Source organism: Cystoisospora suis (assembly GCF_002600585.1).
Source record: "Cystoisospora suis strain Wien I chromosome Unknown contig_1409, whole genome shotgun sequence".
Classification (NCBI taxonomy): domain Eukaryota; phylum Apicomplexa; class Conoidasida; order Eucoccidiorida; family Sarcocystidae; genus Cystoisospora; species Cystoisospora suis.
Genome location: NW_027154209.1, coordinates 1 through 22,658, shown reverse-complemented (window position 1 = coordinate 22,658; position 22,658 = coordinate 1). Strand labels below are relative to the sequence as shown.

Genomic DNA, 22,658 nt, shown 5'->3' with positions numbered 1-22,658 from the left:
GAATATATACCTATATATAAGCACTTGTGTAGAGAAACAAAAAGGATATAAGAAGAGAGAGACGTAGCACATGGGCAGGTGAACGCCCCTATGTATCTCTCTCTCTCTGTCTACACGTGGAGGTGGAGGATAGATGTGTAGACCTCTCTCTACAGGCGCTTGAATGAGATGACAGAGAAAAGAAAGAGAAGAAGAAAGAGAAACACAAGACAGGAGACAGAGAGAGGGAAGAGAAAGAAACTAGATAAATGGATAGATTGAAGACAGCTAAGTAGATAAGTGTCGTGTGTGTGTATATATGTTTTGATGAGAGGAGTTGGGGAGAAGGAGGAGGTTTGAATTGAGTTGAATGATTCGTTAGCAGTTGTCTTGTCTTTGAAAAGTTTGTTTCGCATGAATGAAGAAAAATGAAGAGAAACCTACAAGAAGAAGAAGGACAACGAGGTCCTCTTGGGTGAAAAAGTCGCCACACCAACAGCGACGACAAACTTTCTCTCTTTCTTTTTCTTTCTTTGTTTCTTTCATTCTCTCTCTTGGGTATATTCTTTCAAGAAAGTCGGAAAAGAAAGGAAAGAAAAAGAAGAGGAGCTACAGATCGATACATCAACAGAAGCACAAGTCAACAAGCAAAGACACATAAGGACGATGTACAGAAGAAACACGAATATACACACGCACTCCCTCTCTCCTCTCCTCTCATCTCTTTCTCTTCTTCTTTCTCTCTCTTTCTTTCTCTTCTTCCTCTTCTTTTTCTTTCTTTCATTCTATCTTCTTTCGTCGTTGTGTGCTTTAGTCTCTCCTCTTCTCTTTGAAAACGATGGAGATAGTATTCGGTGTACGTCCACTTGAAGGCGAGCGACATAGAAAAATTCTTCACATGCATTAATTCTCTTCGTCGATCCTCCCAAGAGACGACAAGGAAAGAACAAAAAAGCATTCACCTCACACCACTCAGAAAGAAAGACACAAGAGACAGTTTTAAGAAGGAGCTAAGAAAGAAAGAAAGAGATAAGAAAGAAAGGAAAGCTTTTCAAAATCTTTCTTGCTCTTCCCTCGCTTCATTCCTTGACAAGCATCAGCAGATCTCCTCCCCCTAACCTACCCGGTCCTTCTTCTCCTTCTCTTTGTTCTTCTTCTTCTTCAGCTGTCCCTTCTACATGAAGAAGAAAACACAAAGGAAGTGTCTTTCTTTCTTTCTTTTCTCTCTCTTGTTCAAGTATACGTGAGAAGCTTTCTACCTGTCTGCCTGTTAACTCTCTACGAGGATAGGCCCCCCTTCGCTATGATCATTCACTTCTATTTCTGCAGGATCTAGCTCTGTACTTTTCTCATCCATCCACCACGACTTCAACATTTCTTTTAGCCTCGCCTCTTCCTCAACTCAACATCTGTTTTCTTCGTCTTCTTCCCTTTTTCTTTCTTCTTCTTCTTCCCTTTCTCTTGTTCTTCTTCTTCTTTTGCTCATTTATCTCCTTCGTGAGCTTGCTAAACTTCTTAGACAGAAACTTTCTTCTTCTTCTCTTCTTCTTCTACTCTCCTGTCTCCCTGCCTCTCCCCCTTCTCCAAGAGAACTTGGGAATGTCTGTGATGTGCCTAGCATGTTTCTATTGAAAATCCCCCCTCTTCCTTTGCCAGTCGAGAGCAACGTTTCCTCCACATTCCTGTAGCCCTTTTTATTCTCTCCTTCTTCATAAGAAGTCTTACTCTTCGTGTCCATACTCTTCTTCTTCTTTTTCTCTTCTTCTTCTTCCGTCGTGTCCTCCCTCCCGCTTCTCTTTTTGGCTTTGGTTAAAGCTATACTCGCGTCTCTCATGATAGCAGGTGCTGCGAAGGAAGTCGAAGAAGAAGAACGAGGATCGATTCTTTGCAAGACATAATTCGTTTTGGCTCTTTCAGACACCTTTCTTTTCTCCTGTTCTCCTTTTTCTTCATCTTCCTTTTCTTCTCTACGTCGATTTCCCATCATAAGTGGGGGTGAGCGAGAGGGAGTAAAACAGGATGACGATGAAGAGGAGGAAGAAGAAAGAAGAACAAGAGAAGAAGATGGTAGAGCGCGACGATGAGAGGAAGGAAGATTTCTAGGTCGACTATGAGAACGCGGAGTATAGCCTTGAGCTGTCGTTACACCCGAGGCTTCTCTATGATTCTGAGAAGGGGATGGATGTCTCTTTTCTGTTGATAGCTTTATCGTTGTGTCATTTAAAGACGAAGAAGTCTTCGAAAAGTCAAGAAGATCATCTCCTTGTTTTCTCCCTTCTTTCTCTTTTAGAAGAGCTTCCGAAGTTCTTGAATGTTTTCTGCCTGGATCTTCAAAGTTGTCGTTTCTCTCCATTTTATTCTCTTCATTCTTTCTTCTTTTCGCCATCCCCTCTGAAGTCTTCCTTGAAAGCACCTCCATTATGTGTTCTTCTTCTCCGGGAATCTTCTGGGGTTTCTCCATTTCTTCTTCTTCCTCCTCCTCCATCTCGTCGTCTTCATGATTTGACCGTAGATCAGAAAGAGTTAGAGGCTGACCTATAGGTGCTTCTCTCACTCCTCTTCCTTCTCCTTCTCCTACTGCTAGGACTTCTGCATGCATTTCCTTAAGAGAAGGATGAAGAGAGAAGGAACCGAAGGCATGTCGAGGGAATCTTTCTTCTTCTTCTTTTCCTTCTAGTCCCTCACTGTCCCCTCTATCTCTATCTTCAGACAGCCAGACGTCTTCCTTCCTCTTGTTGTTCTTTCCTTCTCTCTCTTTCTCCTTGTCTTCTTTTACCTCTTCATCTACATCAAGTAAACAATCCCCCTTCTGCAAGGGTTTCTTTGAGAGAAGAAAATGATCCAGCCCCACCTTCTCTCCATGGCGTTTTCTTAGACTGGCCTCTTCTTCGTCTTCACCCTCTAAAGGAAGCTGCAGACTACCGACACCACTACTACTACTACTTCTTCTGCTACTACTACTAGTCAATTCTTCATCTTCTTCTCCTGCTCGAACAGAGCGTTCTCCCATCAGAGAAGCGAGGGAGAATCTTCGAGAGGGAGGTAAAGGCGGTAGATGGTCAACAAGAAGAGAAGGAAGAAGATTCTTCAGTCGGGGAGATTGAAGCAAAGGAAGAAAACCTCTCGGCGGCGGTGATTCTCCATCGCTTTTCTCTCCTTTTCTTCGAGTTGTCCGGTCTTCTCCCCCACTTTTCTTTCGAGACCTGCCTTCGAAATCCCTTGAAAGAGTGTGGCTCTTCTTCTCTCTTTCTTCATCCTCTGCCTTATCCTTTTTACCTTCTCTCATATAGGTAACTCTCTTAACGGAAGAAGACGGCTTCAGAATCGATTCTCCCTCGCACTTCTCGATATTGGCTAAAGCAGGAGAAGAATGAGATCTCTCTTGGTCTCCTATTAGATCAGGATTAGCGAAGCTTTTCTTCTCTTCATGGGATAAAGAGGAAAGTAAAGTCAACCGCCTAGAAAGATCTTGCTCTCCGTCTTCTTCTTCTTCAGGTAGCTGCCTTTTCTCTTCACGTGGAGAAGAAGAAGAACAAGAAGCTCCTCCGATGCCTGACGTTAAATGCTGACCATTGAGGAGGGTAATTTGCATGCAAAAGACGAAAAGAAAGAAAGAGTGAGAAAGAAAGAATGAGAAAGAAGTGCGCGAGAAAGAAGAGAGAAACAGTGAGAAAGAAAGAAAGAAAGAAAAAGAAGAGGAAGACCGAAGAAGGAACGAAGGAAGTAAGGAGAGGTAAGAGGAAGGAAGAGAACGAAGTAACAATCGAGACTTATAGAAGGGCAGGAAGGTTCCGAAGGATGTCTATGGCAGAGGGACATGAAGAAAGGCAGGACAGAGAAAAAGAAGGGAGAGAAAGAGAAGAAAAGAGAGAGAGTGAGAGAGAGAGGGAGGCAGTGAAGAGAGGGTAGAAGATCTCGGAAGGCCGTGATTGAGGGAGCGTAAGAGTAGATACGAGGCAACGCGCTCTTTCCTCCCTCTCGAATAACAGTCTATGGATTCATCGGCACCTACCTATATATGCATGTCTACATAGATAGAATAAAGATAGATAGATAAATACATTAGAAATAGATGGATAGATAGATTAGAGATAGATAGATTAAAGAGAAATAGATAGATGAACGAACATGTCTACAGCATGCGTAGGTGTCTCTGTGTTTGTCTCTCCACATGAGTAGAGAGGAGACGAGAGAAGTGAATGAATAGGAGGTGTAAGAAAAGAGTTGCTTCTTGATGCTTTTCTTACTTCTTCTTCTTCTTCTCCAGTGGGAGCAGTTGACGAAGAGGCTGAAGAAGATCTCCGTCTCGCTTTCCCTTGTAGCTGAAGGAGAAGTTGCTTATCATCGACACGAGGGAGAACGACCCGGTGAAGCACTTGAGCCATCATAAGCTATGAAGAGAAAAAGAAGAAGAAAAAGAACAACACCACAAAGAAGAAGGAGAAGAAAGAGAATAAGAAGAAGACGAAGAATAAGAAGGAGAAAGATGAAGAGATATGACACCGAATGAAGAGACCCGATAGAGAGAAGAGAGTTCAGAAGAGACGAAGGAGACGCGGAAGAAGAAGAAGACGCTCTTAGGTCGTCCTCTCCGGCAGTACTACGAGGTCTTGTTTTGGTAGATCGATTGGACGGCACAGAGAGTAGGAAAGAGGGAAGAATTGGAAAGTGAAAGAGATAAAAGAAAGGGAGAATGTGCTGTTTCGTACTTTTCCGCTCGTTCACGTCGATTAAATCTTTCTTCCTTTCTCTTTTTCTTCATTTTCTTTTCTTCTTCTTGTGGTATTTTTCTTCTTCTTACCACTTGACGTTTCTGGTACTCGAGGGCCTCAAGCATTTGCTTGCCTCGGCTTATCCCTTCATGAAGCTAATCGTCGTCGTCACCGCCATGCAGAAAGACACAGTTCACACACATCCATACAGAGAGAGAGAGAGAAGATGTAACGAAATTCTCTTTTCTTCTTCTTGAACTCCGCAAAACTAGAAAGAGCAAAAGGAGAGAAAGAAAGATCGGAATGAATGGGTGGGGGGGTAACGAGGTGAGAGGATGTGGAGTTATTCTGAAGTCGCTAAGACCGCAAGACACTGAAGAGGCTCGCGGCCTTATACGGGCGAGCAGGGAAAGCCTTGAGCAAGCAGCGCTCCCGGCCTTTCCCAGCCTTGTAGAAGTAGATAGATAACTAGATGGGTAGATAAAGAGATCAAGGTAGACAGACAGATTGAAGGTGATAGATAGACTAAAGATAGCTACATCGAAGACATATTGAAGATAGATTAAGGATAGATCTGCATGTCTTTTCGAGTTTTGAGGAGATCTGAGACCTTCATTCATGTGTTGTCGTCCTACCTTACCCTTTCAAGAGACAAGAAAGATTCAATTGTCCTTATGATGAACAACTAAGAAAGCAAAGACACCAACAGACTAGAATCACTCTTCCGAGAGACTTACATATTCATTCATTCATACATCGTCCTTATGCATACATATTCAGACCATACATTCTTATACATACTATAGCAAGGCTATCGAAGGGATAGATAAGAATGAAGGAAATGTACTACCTCTTCTCTTATTTCTTCTTCCTCTTTTCCCTTTCCATTCATCCACCTCTGTTTTTTCTCGCGCCTTATCTGTCTATCTGTGACGGATCTATCTTGATTCGATCTTTGAGTTCAACTGTACTGACGTATCTATTTGTATCACTTCAAGCCACTTAGATATCGAGTATACACTTAGAACGGTGGTGTTTTGTCCACAGAGAAGGGAACGTTTCTCTTCTTCTCTTTTCCTGCTCTCCCCCCTGAGCATTACCTCAACCCGAAGTCTTCGTAGGTATCTTCTTCTTGTCAATAGCGCCTTAGCTTTCTCTTCTTCTTCTATCCGCCTTGTCTCTCCATCATCGCATCTCATGAGATCCTGAAGAAAAGAGGGAAAAAGACAGCGAGGATAGATAGTCAGATAGATAGATAGATTCAAGATAGATAGAAACAAGACAGCTAAATGGATCGAGACGGGTGAATAGAGAGAGAGGCCACTGTTCGTAAATGTATGGGAATTGTGTCTCCCGTAGGGGTGGTATGTTCTTTGATCAAGTAGAGAGAAAAAGTCTCGGAGAAGAATGATGAAGATCATGCTTTAAAGAGGAGGAAAAAATGGAAAGTTCATCACCCATGTAGACATCTACGTGACCTATGTAAAGCATAAACTTCTTCTCTTCTATCACCGTCTCTCTGGCTAAGGTAGGATCAAGAAGATTCCCTCCCTCTCTCACTCGCTCTTCTTGTCTTGGCTCCAGTCAGAGTTTAGAAGAGATCTAACTCCACATATATATCTTTGATGTACATCTAGACCTATCTCTGTCTTTTCAATCTATCCTCTTCGAGGCAAGAGATTGACCAAGGAAAGAAACCAAATAGGAATAGGAGAAAGTTTCTCTTCTTCTTAACTCCGGAGATGAAGGGCCTACCTCTTTGATCTGGCTGACTGTCCTTTTTTTTAAGAGTAGATCTTCTTCATCTTTGCTTAGATGGAGAAGATCTTCTTCTACTTCAATTTCTTTCTTTCCTTCTCCATTTTCGTGGTCCCATGCATGTGAGTTCACGACGTTCTTTTCGCTTGTCTGTTCTTTATCTCCCTCTCCTCTTCTTTCTTCATGCAGACCTTCCTCTCCTTCCTGTCCTTTTTCTTTCTCTCTTGGCTCTCCTATACTTGAGACTCCTGTCTGGCCGCTCGCATCTAGGAGAAAAGACAGAGACGACGTAACATTGAACAAGATTCTTCATGTGCATACAGACAAAGAGGCAGACCCGTCTCTGGCAGATCGACTGCTTCAACATAGACATGAAGGGATAAACAGACAAACAGACAGGCATAGATAGATCGATAGATAGAAAGATTAAAGATGGATAGATAAGTTAAAGATAGATGGATAGATAGTTTAAAGAAGGATAGATAGATAAATTAAAGAGACATAGTTTACAAATAGATAGATTAAAGATAGAAGATAGTCGGCAAGTCATGAGTAGTGTTTGGTGGTGAAGTTTCCTGGAAAGCAGGGGGTGGATGAGCTTTTGCACTCCGAAACAGGAGCAGCTTATCTTCTTGTGGGGAATCGAACCTAGAAAGAGAAGATCAAATGAATGAGATACCTGAACTCGAGAGGTCGCCTCCTGGGGGCTTAAGAGCAGGTGGAGCCCCCGCAACAGAACCAGCAGGAACAGTCGGGTCATCATGAGGAAGAGGGGAAGTCGCAGTAGGGAGATTTCCTGGGATGTCTTGTGTATGTTGATCATTGTCATAAGGCAGTCCTTCTATTTCCATGGACCTTTTCAGAAGGCCTGCATGCTCTTGGGGCTTCTCTTGAAGTTGAAGTATCTCGTGAGCTATACGAACATCTTGTAATCTCCTGAAAGACAAGAAGAAGAAGACGCAAGAGAAATAAAGCAACTCACCAGACTCACTCCTTACTTTCTGCTGTTTGCGGAGATGTGTATCTAAATATCTAGTGTACATACAAATGTGGACATATCTATATGTCTACCTATTCAGGTATATACACGACAGAGAAAGGGTTCTTATATAGATACAGGCGGGATAAAGTATGGAGAAGCCGAAGGCGAAGAGACAAGAGACACTCATCTTTTCAGTCCTTTCTTCCTCGATCCGCACTTGTCCTTCCTTTAGCTTCTTCTTCTCCATCTTCTCACTACAGAGCCATCCCGCTAATACCAGGGAAGAAGATGGTGAGAAACATATTATCGTGTAGACATACACAGCTCTATATTGATCGAGAAAGATATCTCTATAGAGAGAGGAAGACAGATATATATGGAGAGAGAGAAAAAGATAGAAACATCCATGTACAGATGTATATACAGATATCTGTATATAAGCGATGAGCGGCGCGCGTCTTCCGAGAGGGGGGGAATGAACGAGAGAGAGAGTAAAGAAACCTCCCTACACTCTCTCTAGGTGATAATGAAATAGACACTAGAGACAGCAGGAGGAGGAAGGAAGACGGAGACATGACGAAGAGAATCTGCTTGTGAATCTGAAGCTCATATGCATGTGCGGACACATAGATAGGTAGAGAATGAAAGAGACGGATGAAGTTTCTCCTTCGGCCACTGAAAGAGCACGATAAGAGAGATAAGAGACAGGAGACACCCCCCCTGCCCGTCAAACTCCGCTCCCCCCTCTCCGTTAGCTCTGCTCATCGACTTCTATCGACGGCTTCTATTCCCCCTATCACTGCCTGCTTCTATTCCTATCACGTCTTCTATGCTATCAGTTGTTCTATTGCGATAGCTGTCTGCTTTTGTTCCTCTACCTACCAGTGTTCGTATGACTATTACTCCTAATACTACTACTACTCCTACTACTATTATCACTTACTTACCGTGCGGCAATGAGGCGGAGAGTGTTCCATTCCCGCCGATATATGTCCACCTGTCTCTGCATACATACAGATGATGAGATAGATCAAGCTAAACAGATTAAGGACGGATAGAGAGATAGATGTAGGATAGGCAGATGGATAGAATGGCTGAAGAGAAGAACAGAGCGTATTCAGAAGGTGTTTATTCTCACCCTGAATTCTCACCCTGGAAGAGACTTTCATCAACGCATGCAACACTTCAGTTTATTCAGTGAAGGAAGGAGCCATTAGTATAAGAAGGAGATGTGACAAGAAAAAGTTCGAAGTTCAGTCTCTTGTCCTCCCCCCCTCCTATCAGGAGGCTGTCGTCCTGTGAATCGACTGCGTCTCCGCCTGTGAACAGCTAGCTAGCTAGCTGGCTGGAAAGAAGAAACTCTTTCAACAGCTAGGGTCTTTTCGCACTTCCCCGAGATGCACTTGCTCAGCTTGCCACTCGGGGACAGAGAGATAGAGAAGCCATGCATACAGCAAGAAACTCACCTGCCACAGTTCCTTTTAGAGCCATGTAGAGACACAGGGAGATACATACGTCTACACATGGAGAGAGAGATGATATATGTTCTTATGATATGTCCACAAATATACATGTGTATGTTCCCCGACCTCTTCTTCGCGGCGAAGAGCCAGTTGTTTCTGCCGATGGGCCACCCTGGCTTGGTGTTCTTCTAACAGCCATTGAGCTCTGCGGTGTATGTACACCGCAAATTGTCCGAAGTGTCGACGGATCTCACGTACAGCGGACTTAGCTACACGTTCGGCTGCGCAGGAGACAGACAGAAAGAGGCAGAAACAACGAAAGACAGAAAGATACATCGAGGAGCGTAGATTCTCTTTTAAGTACGGGATCGTCATAGACGACACAGATCATCGGGACCTTTCTTTCTGTCCTCTCGAGAGAGATCTGTTGCATTTTCGCGACTAATGGCTTTCGTGATCCCGGGCTGCTTGGATGAAGAGAAACTGTCTTTCTTTCTTTCTTTTTCTTTATTCCTCACTTCAACTTTTCGAAGCAGGAAGAAATCTAAGAAACTGAGTCATCTTTCCTCTTTCGGAGGTCAAAAAGTAGACACGGACACATAGAGAGCGATAAATATATGGATATCGATACTCCCCGTCAAGCAATCCATACTGCAATTCTCTCTGCTGAGATACATACATATCTCTATTCTTAGATACCCGCATATATAGAGACGTATGTAGAGCTTTTTCTCTCCTCCAAGAAAGCAGCATAACGCGCTTGTTTGACAGACCTGACGTCCCTGAAATGAATAGGTCATCACCCCTAGTTGATTCTATACAAAGTCCATGAGAAAGAGAGAGAAAGAGAAGATGAAGGCGTCTATCATCGATACATACGCAGGCGAAGATACATAAGGAACATAGAGCCTTCTTTCTCGAAGTATGAGAGAGAGAGATAAGGGGGGAAAACTCTCAAGCGACATACCAAATGCAACGAGGATATCTCTCCGGGTGTCACTACACCCCGCCGTTAGAGGAAACGTCGCGACAACCTTCTCAAGCTCCGATCGCGCTGTCGCTCTCTCTGCAGCCTAGAAAAGAAAGAAAGAAAGAGAAGAAGAGAGCTTTTCTTCTATGAAGATGAAACGAAGAATGAATGAACCGACCACCTTTTGTTTTCTCATGAAACACACGTGCCCTTGAGGAGTTTTGAAGAAAAGGATGACTATGTACAATAGAGAAAGAGAAACAAGGAAAGACGAGCAGTAAGGCATGGATGATACATGAATCTCGTGTATAAGGTAAATGAAAGAGAAAGAAAGAAAGAAGACGAGAAAACGCTTGATTTGACCTCTCAAGACGTACCTTTAAGAGCGGGAGAAAGAATGCTGTGAAGATATGAACCTCAGGAGGATTCTTCTCGCTGCTTGTTCTGCCACTAACTGGGAGTGAAGAAGAGAAAGACGAAGATGAAGCTGGTGGCTTGGGAATGCCTAGTGCATGCAACACACTTTTTGAGTGGTCTCCTTCTTCTTTCTCTTGTCCCCCTGGGAGATGACGGGGAGGAGAGAGAAGGCGAAGAAGTTCTCGTAGAGACGGCAGCGGGAAAGAAGAAGAAGAAAAAGAAAGAGAAGAAAAGGTCGGGAAGGACTCGGGAGAAGACGACGGAGAAGAAAGATATGATAAGAAGTTCTGGACACCTGGAGAGATAGCATACATATATACATATTCACACATACAGCCATCTCCATACATGCATATTCATACACACACCCATACGTATTCATACAAAGATATATAGTCCTATATACTCATACATATTCATAGATGCCTATCCATGTATAGATGTACGGTAGAGGAATGGGCCCCTGAGAAACCGAGTACTGATCCAGGCGGCGGGCTTTTTTATGGCATCTGTAGACATGAATAGATATACATATACACAACCTTATAGGCCTGTCCATCTATCCCCATGTTCCAGATCTACACACGAATATATATAATTGGTGAGATAGACGGATACATCCACGTGCACAGGGAAGCTCAGGCCTATACGTATGAAACGTAGAGGAGAATAGCAGCTGACAGACAGATTGACAGACACACTTTCAGGAAGGACGGCAGAGAGATATGAATCGATAGCACCGCTTGAAAGAATAGAAGAGACAAGATATACATGACTCGAAGCTTACTCCAATTCAAGCCGTTCTTGAAGAAGGAAGTTTGTAAAGTACAGAAAAAGTGTCAGACACCTTCCTTTTACAGACAGTCCTCACAGATAGATAGATAGATAGCTAGATAGCTAGATAGATAGATAGCTAGCTAGATAGATAGATGATCAAGGAATGACTGAGAAGACTGTCCACATGTATACACTGAAGCATAGTCTTCGTATGTTTGTCGTTACCTGTGAAGATTTGCCTCGAGGCTTCTTCTCGGTAGTAGGCTTCTCTCCTCTCATCATTATCATTTTCTTCAACCAGAATATCGCCCTCGTCGTCTTCTTCTTCTCCCCCATCCCCGCCTATTCCGTCTCCTTCAATATGAGAAGAAGAGCTGAAGGGAGGCGGTGCCGGGACAGGTAATTTCACTCGTATAGAAGAAGCACGAGACCTTAGAGCTTCAGAAGCAATAGCTTTCATCCATAAATCTCTTTCCTTTGAAGACCATTCTATCTGAGCTTCTACTCGTTCTCCCCCTCCCCTTCCTATGGGTATCCCAGTATGAGTGCTGTTGCTTGGGAGGTAGGGAGAAAGAACTTCAGTGTGTGGGACAGAAGGAGAAGATGCGTGTACAGTCTTGTTCTTCTCACTAGAAGCCTGGGAAATATCTGCATAGGACGGAGACGTGCGAGAAGAAGAAGAAAAGACAGCACCGGCGGAGGTGTAGAGATGAGGAGAGGAAAAAGAAGCCTGTGAATGATGAGAAGAGGAGAGAGGAGCAGGAGGGACGATAGGAGAGGGAGAGGAAGGGGGGCAAGCAGAGAAAGAAGGAGGCAACGGAAAGGTAGGTGTTAAGAGAAGAGAGCTCGATGCCTCAACTAAGGAAGAGTGTCGTTTTGCTGATGCTGAGAAGGAAGAAGATCCCCCCTCTTCTCCACGTCTCGCCAGGCCCCCTTCATGGCTTCTTCTCATCTTCTGATTCGCTTCCATCATATCTACCTCTACTTCTTTTTTCCTCTCATCTTCTCTATTTGACGAAGGGAAGAAAGGAGACAGAAACAATCCTCCTTCAGTCGCCTTGTTGTCTCGTTCATCTAAAGGAAGCATTCGGGTTGCGGTTCTTTCCGAGTCTGATAAAGTGAGAGAATGGTGAAGAGAGAAGTTCCTCCTGTTGATCTCCCCCACGTTCTCATCTCCTTGACGAGGCGCCTGATAGTTCAGCAATCCTGATGGACGAAGAGGAGAAGAAAGAGAAAGAGAAGAAGGAGGAGGAAGATACCCTTCTCCACCTCTTTCTTCAAAAGTCTTTCCCACCAAGGTATTATGATTTGGAATAAAACGTGAACTACTACTACTACTAGTACTTGGATCGTGAAGCCTCCCTCCGCTCGTTAGACCACTTGAGCTCGTTTCTAAGCTCATCTCTGTATTCGCACTTGTTGCCGCAGTACTCCCAACGCTTCGCGTTCCTACCCCTCTATCTCCTATCCCTCCTTGAAACTTCTGTAGTGCGTTGCCTCCTGTTCCATCTGACTCGGAAGGATGTCTGTGATTTGCCTCTCCTTCATGGACGATACCTTTATATAGATGACGATCTCTGGTAAAACGCCTTCTATCGCCATCGATAGTAGGGACAACGGCCCGAGGAGGAGAAGAAGGAGGAGGAGGTAGGGGAGGGGGACCTCTCTTTGTAACAGGAGAGAGATTTCCTTTCATGTCCTTTTCTCTCCTTATTCTCCCCTTCATAATGAGATCGTCTCTAGAAGAAGCAGAGAAAGAGAGGGGATCTGGAGAGAGATTCTTTGATCTGTTGAAAGGGTTATCTACCTGTTCAGAGGCTGACGAAAAGTTTTGAAGGTTCTCCTTGTCTTCGACAAAAAAAGTCAGCGAAGAAGTAGAGGATGAAGACCCCGATGAGGATGACGACGAGGAAGAAGCAGAGACATCAGGATTGGGAAGATTCATGGATCTCTTATGATCTTGATCTCCCCCTTCTCGTCTTGCCTCTCCTTCTTCTCCTTCTCTCTTTCTTTCTCTTTCTAAAGTCGGAGAATGATTAAGCCAATAGAATGCAAAGGAAGCAGGATCGGCTGGAGGGGGTGGGAGGGGGGAGCCATCGTTATCATCCGCACTGAGCTTCGATTCTTTCTCTTTCAGCAATGCTTGCTGTCTTTTCTTTCTTTCTAGTCTTCTTTTCTCTTTGTCTCTCTTCTGTTGGAGAAGAACCGTTGCACAGTCAGGTGTCACAGGAGGTTGAGGAAGGAGACGATCTTCCCCCGTATGTGGAGATCTCTTGGAGCATCGATTGTAGCTAGTTGACGAATGATCTGAGCATCGATTCTTCTCCTTCTCATCACCATTCTTCTCCCCTTTCTCTTCTTTGTCCTCCCCCTCCTCTTCCAGAGCTATGGGATTCTCATCCTTCCCCTGTCTCCTTTTTTCTCTTGCTGCATTCTCTAGGGATTCTCTTTCTCTCTCCACTTCTGTGTTTCTCTCCTCTTGCACAAGCTGTCGTTCGCCTTCTCTGTTGCTCTCTTCACAGGAAGCAAGAAGAAGAAGACGTTTCTTCTCTTCATCGTCTTCTCCTAACCCCCTCCCTGCTTCTCCTCCAAGAGACGGCATCCTTCTCTTCTTCTCCTCTTCGGGGATCTTCCCCATGACTCCTGCATTCGTCTGGGTTGTGGATCTCTCTGAGACGACAATACGGGCTTCAAGAGCATTGAAGCGCATCAGTTCGCGATTGATTCGAACGCCCTTATCCATATGTAACTGCTGGAGATGCAAGCTTGGCGCAGGTACGGACGCCATTCTGTTGTGATGAAAAACCTCCCCCTTCCCTTCTCTCCTTTCTTCTGAGCTCTCCCAGTCATAAGTTCTTATCCTGCTGCTTTCGCCTCTTTCAGCGTCCAAAGCTGTAGAAGAAGAAGAAGAATAGGTCTGCTGCTGATGAGTCTTTCGGACGCCTCCTAATGAATGGCGTCGTGCTCGCATCTCAGGTAAAAGGGGGGCTCCCGGGTGAGGAGCCTTACTAGGCATCTCCCCAGTAGCCGTGATAGTTGATCGACATGGATCATCCTGCTGAGAGATCTCATGGGAGGAAGGCTCTTCTTCATGACTGCTATGAGATGGATGAAGGAGGCGGGGGGGGGAGCGACGATTCTCCTGAAAGACATCTCCTCCTCCTCCTCTTCTTCTTCTCCTCTCCCCCCCATCCTCTTTCTCCTCTATGATGCCTTCGCTATCTCCCCCCGTTATCTTTCCTGGTTCTTCTCTCCGATGGTGGCTCTCGGGAGCATCGCCTCGTCGGCTGTTGCTAGTACTCGTCTTTCTACTTCTTTTCTCTTGGGGTTCCTCTTCTATGACTGAAGGAAGAAGAGAGCGTGGAGCATCTCGTAGAGCACCTTTGGAGGTAGGACGGGCATGACGATGACGAGAAGAATAAGGAGAGAAACTTGAAGAACTGGTCCCTCCCTGTCCTTGAAGTGGAAGATTCTCTTCTTCTATTTTTCTACCTCTATCTGATACTGAAGACATATCAATAGAGTTGTCTAAGGATCTCGCCATCATCATAGTAGTTGTAGTAGTTGATCTAGTACTACTGCCAGTCGTATTACCAGTAAATGGTATATCTCCGATACACAATGAATGAAGTGATGCAACTCCTCCTCTTGTGCTGGGATCACCATGTAAGGAAGAAGAAGAAGCTTCTTCTCCCCCCCTTCCAGAGACTCTCAGACTTTTACTTGAAGGGCATCTGACTTCTGGATCGTCTCCTTTTCCTATCGGGGCTATCAGACCGCGTGAGCGAAGAGGCGAAGAAGCATGAGACATCCCCGTAACGTCAGAATGGATCTGGGAAAGAATCTTCCTTGGAGAAGATGTCTTTAAAGAGACAAGCTTGTGAGGTGACGAGTTGGATGGGGCATACCTCACACTTGATGGAAACGGCATCAATGGCCCTTGGAGTGTATTGACAGCATGAGAAGGAAGACCTTCTTGAGTTGATCCGCAGAGAAAAGAAGATGAAGAGGAAGGCGGTGTTCTTGCAAGGATATTCATAGAAGACGAAAAAGAAGAAGAAGAGGAACGTGACGGAGAGACGGAATGAAGACGGTTCGGACCGATGGGTCTGTTCATAGGTATATTCTCCTTATGAGGCTTATCGGGTGGGTCGTTAGCTTGAGCCAAAGTGATCCCTTCAGAGGAGTAAGATGATAGTCCGCGAGGAGCCAAGATCTTAGAAGGAGAGAATGAAGAAGATGACGTTGACGAGGTGTGATGAGGGAGGGGATTCTGTCTACGTGGAGACTTAAGAGGAGAAGTTGTCGTATACATCTTCTTTGCTTGCAGCTCTCTTGAGCGATCTAATGATGAGTTCAACAGATGTCGAGAAGAATGAGGATGATCGAGTGAAAAGATCAACTTCTTACTTGAAAGAACATGTTTACTGGTCCTCCTCAATCCTGGCCGTCGGGATTTTTTTCCTGTCCCGCCTCCTTTTCGATAGTAAATATAGCGATGATGTTCAGCATCTTCCGGGTGTATGTACACCTCATCATCAACATCATCGTGATGGTGGTGGTCCTCTTCAATTCTTGTTGAACCCCCGTTCCGGCGTCGTCTTCTCTCTCGTTTGTCAATCGAACGTAAAAGAGAATTGTCTTTATGACTCGTAATCGACGCTCCTTCCCTCCTCACATCCTCAGATATCTGTTGATCTCCTAACAGAGAATCTTTCTCTTCTTCATCTTCTTCTTCCTCTCCCTCGCTTTCCATTACATACTCTCTCACTTCACCTCCTGAAATCTCCCGGTATCTTCTTCTCTCCCCTCTCTTTCTATCTGCACCTTCTCCCCCTCGGTCATCACGGCCGTGACCTTCTTCCTCTTCTTCTGTCTCAACCATCAGCTCTTGTTCCTCTTCTTCTTCTCTCCCTCTCTCAACAGCTCTGGTCTCCACATCTGATCTTCCGAGATATCTTTCCTCTTCAATCGTTGATAATCGTTTCACCCCCGTTGAGTGATCCCTCCGAGAGGAAGGCACAGGAGAACCTGATGAATATCCAACTCTTTCTTTTCGACGACTACTTGGAGAAGACCCTCGTCTTCTCCTATCGTCCCCCTCATGTGTCCCTCGAAGAGGAGTTGCTTCTTCTGTTCGCATCTCTCTCTCTCCTCCTCCTCCTTTCATAGTTGGTAGATGGGTAGTGTGTTCTCCTATGGGAGATGACGAAGAACGTTTCCTCAACAAGGAAGATCTCACTCTTGACCTATGAAGAAGAGGGGAAGATGAAGATGAAGCGTAACTCCCTCCATGAGACGTATGGTGTTTATGAGCATGAGGACGATAAAAACGCCGTGAGACAATTTCCTCTCTCGTCTTATGAGGAGACCGGACACGGAGACTTCTTTCTTCTTTCTCTCCTTCGCCTCCTCGAAGACCTCGCCGCAGTCGTAGAGGCGAAGAAGATGATGTAGGAAGACCAGGAAGAGGATGAGGTCTCTTCACATAAAGAGACCCTGGAGACACGGGGACTGTCATCGAGGCAGACGCAGAAAGGACACTTTGGGCGGCTTTTGCTGTAGATCGGAGAGGGCTTGAAGGAGAAGAAGAAGGAGAAGAAGAAGAATGATGATGACGATGGTGACGGGGTCGCCGCGTCGGCGAAGATCGCATTGTAAGGTTAGGAGAAGAAAGAGATGAAGAAGAGAGATAACGGCGATTGTCTCCTGGTGATCTCTATAAGAACACAGCAATGAGACAAGAAGGAAAGCAAAAGAAGACCTGGAAGCCATTGACTGCAGAGATACTCGAAGACACAGATGAATGATAGACGTTTATAAGACAAGGAGAGATATACATATCTATAGACATGTCTAGAGCGATATATATATATATATATCACATCAGTGACTCCTGTGAAGGGAGACCGCGGGCCTGTATAGAGATTCATGTAAGGAGGATGTGCGCTGTCGTCTTGAAGAAAGAGAGGCTTCTGTAAGAAGCTGAGAAGAGGGACTTTGTTCGTGAAGAAAACTTGATCGACTGAGGAGTAGCTACCAGCCTGTCATCCTCTAGGACGAAGGAAAGAGCAGAAGGGGGAGACTATGAGCTCCAAGCAAGAGAGAAGAAAGAAACAAAGTACCGCCCTATTCTCTTCTACGAATATCCTCCTCATGAAATAAAAGAAGAGAGCTATCTATCTAGATTTTTGGGACGAGCGAGTGAAGAGAGTGGATGAGAGAAGGCTAAGAAGATGATAAAGAAAGGGGATCATGTATCGATTCCTTCCTGATGTGGTGACGTGTTAAGCAAGACTTTCAATCATCTCGAGGAAAAGAAATCGAGAGAAAGAAAAGCTAAGAAGAGAGACGGAAAGAGAGAGAGGAAAGTGGCGCCACGACAATAAGAAGACTACACTCAGAAGAATCTCTTGGCTTCGTACCCCGGTGCGAGTTGTATAAGCTTCAGCACCTCTACCTCCTTCGTCCTTTCGGATGACAATGCCTTTCTTCTCCTTTTCTCTTCCTCTTCTTCTTGCCTTTCCTTCTTTTTCTATGAAGTCGTCTTCTTCGACTGAGAGACCCATGATTCCCTCTCTTCCTTCTCTCCCCTCTCGAACGCCAACCTGCCTCGCTCGACTCTTCAAGCCATGATCGATCTTTCTTGTCTCCACCATTAAAAAGCTATCTCTTCCCCCTCTTCCTTCTTTTCCTCCTCCTCCTCCTGCTTCTCCTTCTCCTCTTGCCACTGCTTCACCGTTTTCTTTATTATCTCTCTTTTCCTTTGTTCTACTCTTCTTTGAAGTTTTGAGAGATTGAGAATCGACAACGCCAATGAAGTAATGCCCCACTCCTGGGTCGTCTTGACCATCTTTCTGCTGTTTCATCGTCAAGACACTGTACGCCTCCTTCTCTTCCTTTGTATTGTCCCTTGCTTTGGTCTTTATGAGAGATATATCCACTTTAGAAGAAGGAGTCTTTGAGGGCTTCTGAAGAAAGCCATTCTCGTTTTCTTCTTCATTTCTTCTTACAGTCTTCTCTCTGAGATCTTTCTCACTGACAACAGCAGATGGGGGGGATAACAAGACCTCTCCTGCCTCTCCAGTGCTTTCTTCTCTCCTCCTTGTCTTTATCTGCTTCTCCTTGTTCTTCCTCGCTCCGCCTGGATTGTCACGTCCACCTGCCTCTGTACAAGATTCATGTAGGCCATTCACAGGTTGTTTAGGATGGCAATTACTCGGGGCAGTTCTCTTCTTCGAAAGAGAAAGACCTTGGGAAGGTTCATCTTCTTCTTCTTCTTGTTCGACAGCATTACCATCTTCTTCTTCTTCAAGATTCAATTTCCTTCGGGTGTCCGAACTCTTACTATCGTCCTTACTACGAAGGCGTTTCCGGCTTCCTCTCTTTCCCCCCCCTTGGACTGTCGGCAGCAGATCTTGTTTTTCTTTTCCTTCTTCGTCTCTTTCTTCTTCTTCTTCACCATCTATATGCGACTTGGAAGAAGTCTTGTGGTTGCGAGAAAGCACGCTCATATTCCCCGTAGAAGGGATCAGAAGAGAAAAAACATCGGCGGGGCCTCCTCCTCCTCCTCTCTTCCCTGACGTAGAGCGAGATCTTCTCCTGACTTCATGTTCATCACTAACTTTGGGCGGCTGAGCGCTTCCTTTCTTGTGAACCTTTCTGTGCTTGGCTTCTTCTTCTTCTCTCCTGGCTATAGACGAGATAGTAAGGAAAGGCGCACTGCTGCTCTGATGTGCCGCTGAGACCACGGCTTCTTCCCCAGTTTTCTCAACACGCTCTTGACTAGGGCTATGACTACTCTCATGAGGAGAGAGAGAGCGAAATGGACGGTTCTTTTCAGGTAAGACAATATGACACCTAGTCTTATTATCGCTCTTGCTTGCTGTCCTTCCTCTTCCTCCTTTTCCTTTTCTCTCTTTCTTATCTTGAAAAGAAAGTCGTCTCTTTCCTGTATGATCCGCCAGTAACTCAGCTACAGTAGTCGTTGAAGAGCTAGGGCGAGCTGAGGTCGCCGAAGAAGAGAAAGATGAGGAAGGAGGTTTACGAACGGTATATTCTTTTCTGCTCCCCTTGGTCAGAGAGACATGGCTGTTGTCTTGGCTCGTAGCGGCGATTTCCAATGGAAGACGATCCGTATGAAGAAGAGAAGAACGAGATGAGGATGAAGAAGAAGATGGATGGAGGAGAGGTGGTGTCGCAGATGAGAAAGCGGGGGGTTGTGATGAAGAGGATCTACTCATACAGCTACCTCTGTGACTGCTACTACTACTCTTTCGATTTCTTGACGAAGGGAGAAGCGAGGCTTCTTCATGCTGTTTGGATCGTTGTCTCTGTCTTTGCTGCTGTCTGAGAAGTTTCTTCTTCTCAAACGCTAAGAGAACGGGAGTCGGCGGAGGAGGAAGATAAAACGACATAATTCAAGACACTTCTACGTATGATGAAAAAAGTCTTAGAGAGAGAGAAATGCATCCATCACGCGCGTGTATGGAAAAATAGAAAAAGAAAGGAGGAAAACAACCAAGACAAGGAAGGAAGATACGAAGAAGATTCTTGATGAAGATAGAAGGAGAGATAGAGACAGCAAGAAGAGACAGATCTCACACCATTCACCAAGGACGTAGGGAGGCTTTGAAAAAGACCTAGAGAGGATATCGCTGGGCTACTACTAGCAGAGACAATCGATCGATGCTTCCTTAAAGAGGATTAACGAGGTGAAGAGAGAGGCTTCTTTTCATGCCCCTTGGAAAAGAAAAAGAAGAAAGACGCTGACGATACTTCTCTTGTACCAGACGGAAAGCTACGAAGAACATCGGCGGAAGGCGTCGCCTCTCTCCTCATCGGAGCTCTTCATCTCTCTTCATGTCCTTGAGTTTACTGAGACGGAAGAGTCTTCGATTTGAAAAAAGGAAAAGAGAGATAAGAAGAGTTCAGAGATGTGATGATGTGCTCGACCACTCTCCTGTTCGCTTCATATCTTTCTTTCAGGGGTCTGCACTTGCATTCTTTGACTGAGACATCTAAATACCACCTCTATCCATACGTCTATCCACATCTCTCATGACACATACAACTATGTATGCACCTGTGTATGGGAGTAAACATGTATATGTTTCGGATCATGCAGTGGAGTGCATGCTACTGCTAGATCCTCCCCTTGTGACCAGTGTCTTCGAGGGAAGTAACGGAGTGTCTCGTCTGGTCTATCAACTGTATGAACCGGATGCTTTTGTGGAAGGGCGACTACGAACATCTGTCCTTAGTTTGTGTGTCATGTTTGTTTGCTTTTTTCCGAAGATCTACTCGGGTAGAAGGATAAAGGAGAAAGAAAAAGTCCATGGTTCGTCTTTCCCTCCTGCTGGCGCCGCCAGCCGGGGTTGAGAAAAATTCGATTACGACAGCAGGAGACCTCTCATCATACATCAGCAGTCTTCTTTTCGTAGGTAGAAAAGGCGCGGAAGTGGCGAGGAGCTTCCGTCATTGAAATATCAGTAGTAAGACTCGCCTGTCTGTCTGTGTGTTTGTCCGCTCCACCAGTTGGTTGTTATGGAGGAAAAGATGAAGAAAGAAGAGAGACGATTGATTGATTAGGCTATTAGAAATTGTGCTGAAAACGAACAGGAAACGCCACCCGGGGACTTGTCTCGTAAAGTTTAACGAAAGAGAAGTTGAATGGGTTCCTTTTTAGCTAGAGAAACAGATTAGGGAGAATCAAGACAAAGGGGAACTCAGAGAGAGAAGAGATGTTGCTCGTGAGTGAGCACGCGGGAAGAGGAGGGAAGAAAAAGGCCCGCGGTTATCTGCTTCTCTCTCTTCGGAGAAAAAAGAGAAAACAAGCTGGCCGAAGGCAAGCTAACCAGACACGCCTTCAAGAAGAAAAATTAAAAGACAATGGAATAGGAAAAGAAGGATTATGCTTCGTAGAAAAGAGAAGTAGATATTCTTGACATCTTTACGATGAGAGAGCAGCAGAAACACCGCCATGTGAGAAGACGCAGACAATAAGAACATGCTGATGAGGAGTACCCGACCCCCCTTCCCCTTCTTTCCCAGAGATATCCCTGAATTCAGCTTAGGGAAAGAGAGAAGGAACATGGCTAAGAGACAGCTTCCAATGTTTGCGGCCTGAAACAGCAGAATTTTTTCCCTTGTCTCCCTTTCCCTTCTCTCAGGATAAGAGTGATGTCCAAGAAGCTCAGTTTCCCGGAGATGTGCGGATATCGAAGGAGCGACAGAATCTCGGCTCCTTTGAAGACCACCACCGCCCATACCATGATGCGAGTACAAAGAAGGCAAGAGCCATGTACTCTGTTCAGACCAGACACATTCTCAGTGTATGATTTCCTCGGTTGTGGTTGCCTCATCTTGTAGCTTACTCCTACAAGAAGCAGCGCCTCTACAGCGAGCTTCGTTTGTTATGAAGCAACGCTGTATTCTCTTCCCACTTTCCTGATTCGTGACTGTGTTTAGCGGCCGCATCCCATGACGACTACTGACTAGTCAAGGGCTTACTGTTTCTCCAAGTACCAACGGAGAGATGGACTGACATGTCTGTCGGGTGGCAGACCACAATCTCTATTAGTTTTGGTCGCTGTTGTCGACGGAAAGAACTAGAGCGGATAGGCGCTCTCCTTCTTTCTCCACACACGTAGTTCCTTGGCGCTTTAACCTCCTGCCTCGGCTCTCACTCGGCACTAATATGGTCTCAACAGCTAGACTGGACACTCGGCGGGTAGTCAGCCGTTGAGCTGCTACAGTGCCGCTGTGATAGGCGGCTAGGAGTATTGCCCATGGAGGCAGGGGCTCTCTAACGTGTGCGGATTCTGGGACGCTCAGGGCAACAGATTTTATGGTAGAAGGATGCTGGATCTGCTAGGCAGGCAGGGACTGTACACTCGCGGCGCTTGGAGCGGACCTCTTGCGGAGGCAGTAGACATGCCGCGAAGGCGGGAGATTACAAGGAGAATTGACTGTCCTCCAGGTTGAAGGATACTGTTTCTGTGGAACCAGTGCTAGTAGTTGTTCGACCGTCACAGGAGAGCTGAGCTGTATACTCCAGTGGAGCGTGCGCGGGGCTCTCGTCGTCCTGAACAACCCGTAATGCCGGCTCCTTGTTCACATTCAGGTGTCTGCGGTCAAAGTGTTTTTGCAGTGTGGCGCCACGAGGGACAAATGGGTGTTTCGATTCGAGCAGCCGGCAAGACTTAGAAGTGCGGCCCGGACTTGTACGGCGGGCACCACAGACGCTAACGGAAAAATAAAGAAAATCACCATGCTAGGTACCTACACTTGGGAACTCCCTCGCCGGGTTTTCTCGAGGACGGGTAGAGCTCCCACTGGGCTCAAGGCGATCGCAGGCTACTACCATGAGGGCTAAGCCCGGCATGCTCCTATCTGGCTGTTCAGCACCGGCGCTTCAGCATGTGCACTGCGTCTCTCAGAAGAGAGATGCACTGAACCCCGAGGATAGAAAGCCTGAGCACACGACGGCACACACGGACAAGAGTGACCATACCGTTGTTGCTGCCCGCGCACACGACAGCGGCAGCAACGCGCTATGGTTCGCCAGTGCCCCGGATTGCGACAGCGGCTCGCCCTCA

At 45.6% G+C, this 22,658-nt stretch overlaps 1 protein-coding gene across 1 annotated transcript; it reads right to left on the bottom strand.

The window, feature by feature from the left end:
• Positions 1 to 1,465: 1,465 nt before the first annotated feature.
• On the bottom strand, positions 1,466 to 20,998 carry CSUI_003218 (uncharacterized protein; the record flags this gene model as incomplete). The annotated part of the gene is made up of 13 exons (XM_068063416.1): positions 17,484 to 20,998; positions 11,284 to 16,777; positions 10,242 to 10,576; positions 9,862 to 9,967; positions 9,021 to 9,175; positions 8,375 to 8,466; positions 7,129 to 7,385; positions 6,447 to 6,715; positions 5,792 to 5,896; positions 5,332 to 5,376; positions 4,781 to 4,846; positions 4,227 to 4,370; positions 1,466 to 3,781 (listed from the first exon to the last, which is right to left on the bottom strand). Exons 1-13 carry the CDS (start codon positions 19,473 to 19,475, stop codon positions 1,466 to 1,468), a joined length of 11,376 nt encoding a protein of 3,791 aa, XP_067924607.1. The 5' UTR covers positions 19,476 to 20,998.
• Between the last annotated feature and the right edge of the window lie 1,660 nt (positions 20,999 to 22,658).